Source organism: Diabrotica virgifera, chromosome 10 (genome assembly GCF_917563875.1).
Source record: "Diabrotica virgifera virgifera chromosome 10, PGI_DIABVI_V3a".
NCBI classification, from domain to species: domain Eukaryota; kingdom Metazoa; phylum Arthropoda; class Insecta; order Coleoptera; family Chrysomelidae; genus Diabrotica; species Diabrotica virgifera.
The window spans coordinates 66447310-66449675 of record NC_065452.1 but is presented as its reverse complement, the minus strand read 5'-3'; the positions used below and the strand labels follow the sequence as shown (position 1 = coordinate 66449675).

Sequence of the window (2366 nt, the reverse complement as noted above, 5' to 3'; positions counted from 1 at the left end):
TGGTAAATTTTAATATTTTAACGGATACGTTAAAAATTAGTTCAAATTCAATTTTACCACTTGTTTGACCATCCAAAATAGAAGATTAAGTGCGGTTATGTTTCAATTTGTTTTCGTTATTAAGCTTTGTTGGTTTTTGTCGATTGTTTTCTTTTGCCGTCGTTCTTAATTATGGAAAATTTTAAATCACGTTCAACAAGAATGAGCAAAAAGCAAAAAGAGCATTTAATTGTTTATTTAGAAAACCATAAAATGATGTTGGAGACTAAGGTAGCTCCATGTGATATACAAAAAATTAAAGATAATTGGATGGAGCTTTCCATTGAATTAAATAATTTGCCAGGAGCAAAAAAAGATATAAGGCAGTGGAAAGATGTAAGTATACATACTTTTCAATTCAGAATTTAGCTTTTGCCAGTCTAACCTAGAAAACAAAATTTTTATTTTAATAACACATTTTTACTTTTAGGCATTAAATGAAGTTAAAACCAGTGCCAGAAAAAAGGCAGGTTTACTTTATAGAGATCAGACTGGCACAGGTGGAGGACCTAAAGTTGCCAAAGATTTGACAGATTTAGAAGAGAGGTTACTAGGTCTTCTTTCAAAAACAGTGGTAACAGGATTTCCAGCTGTGGAAGAAATGGGAGTTTGTTCTGCAGAACCTCTTGAAATTGAAAATGTAAATGAGGTACAGAATTTATTTTAGACTGATTTTTTTTAACATTATTTCGCCTTTCGGCAACGATACTGGGACAACTCAAAATTGGTCGTTTTTGAGATGTCTACACTAACATATAGAGGATTTTAAGCTCTATAATCCGCGATGACTGGGACATTTTTAAGTGCAATACTCTCCGTGTGAGGGCGCAAGGTCCACTGTTACATTCAGAGTGGTAGGAGGTAAACGCAGCACGAGTAGTGGGCTAACGCTAAAATCCGTCGTGAACCTTTTGAATTGTCTCAGTGTGTATGCCACAATGATCACAAAAAATTCATAATAATGAAATGATTCTTCCAACAATACTAGGACAATTCAAAATTTTTTCAATTAATTGCTAATTATTAGTTCGAGTGGTACCAAAAGATTGCCAAAATTAACTGAGAAACAATCTTTGATATCAACTGAAACAAATAATATAACTCAAAGCATAAAATAGCTGTGCAAAATGACAAAAACTTGCAACTCGATTTTCTCGAATTACGTTTTTTTGAGTTGTCCCGATATCGTTGCCAGAAGGCGATTTGAATACTGGTTATCTGTTATTTCTTTTAGGTTGAAAATATTGAAATAGTATTTGAGGACATTGAATCTGTTCCCTCTACTTCAACAGATTATACAGAAATACCTGTTCCTTCTACTTCAAGAGGTTATACCGGAACAAACATATTAAGACCAATAGAGAATGTAACTGTAAGTAAACTTACAATTTCCATGTACCAATTAGTAAAATTATAAATACGTAATTACAGTAGGAAAAATGAAAGAATACCCATGAATGAACATATAAAACACGCTGTATTTTCCTGTCACCGTGTCACACAAAAAATTGGCCAGCGCAAGTACATGTAATAATTATTGTTACATGTATTTGCACTGGACAATTTTCTTTGTGATACGGTGACAGGAAAATACAGCGTGTTTTATATGTTCGTTCATGAGTATTCTTTCATTTTTCCGACTGTATAAAAAATTGTAATATTAAAAATATATTATTTTTTAGGCAAATAAAAGGGCTGCAAGTGGTCAAAAAAAATCATCAATTGAAACCAAAATTCAAAAAATGGCGAGCAATCATGAGGAGTGTCTGAAAAATATGGCAAAATCTAATTATAAATTAGCCGAATCTAATGATAGATTAGCTGCTGCTGTGGCAAAATTAAACAAAACAAAAACAAAAAGTTCTGTATTTTCGTTAACTTTTTAAGACAATTTTTTCTAATTGTTATTAATTATTTTAGATTTTTATTTTTAAAATGTTTTGGTTCTATTTTTAATTACTGAATAAAAAAATCCTAAAAATGTTTTAAGAGGGAAGTACCCTTATTTATTATTTTAGAGAAAAAAATTATAAAAAAAAATTATTTGAAATCTAAAATAGAAGCCGACTACAACTTTTCAGATTAACATTGCAGTTTTTAAATTTACTCTTCACAGTGTATTTTAGATATTAAAAAAATCAAAATGGCCACATTAGAAAACTTCACGTTTCTCTTTTTTAAACTGCATTTAGTCCTGGTTTGGGCAATAACCTCTTAATTGGCTGCTTTTTAATAAACATTGTAAAGCCGCAAAATATTATAGAATATTTAAAATTGATATTTTAATATAAGAAGATATAGTGACTTAGTGATCCGTTAAACTTGAG

The 2366-nt window shown here is 30.4% G+C and overlaps 1 protein-coding gene across 1 annotated transcript; it reads left to right on the top strand.

The window, feature by feature from the left end:
• The first annotated feature begins 252 nt into the window (after window positions 1–252).
• Window positions 253–1925, top strand: LOC126893043 (uncharacterized). Its single transcript, XM_050662983.1, has 4 exons — window positions 253–375; window positions 470–688; window positions 1274–1411; window positions 1722–1925. The coding sequence occupies exons 1-4, from the start codon at window positions 253–255 to the stop codon at window positions 1923–1925; spliced, it is 684 nt and encodes a 227-aa protein (XP_050518940.1).
• Window positions 1926–2366: the final 441 nt, after the last annotated feature.

Coding starts and splice junctions, on each gene's coding strand:
- LOC126893043 (XM_050662983.1), top strand. CDS start 253: ATGATGTTGGAGACTAAGGTAGCTCCATGTGATATACAAAAAATTAAA. Junction 376..469: donor ATATAAGGCAGTGGAAAGAT/GTAAGTATACAT, acceptor TTTTACTTTTAG/GCATTAAATGAAGTTAAAAC. Junction 689..1,273: donor AAATTGAAAATGTAAATGAG/GTACAGAATTTA, acceptor TATTTCTTTTAG/GTTGAAAATATTGAAATAGT.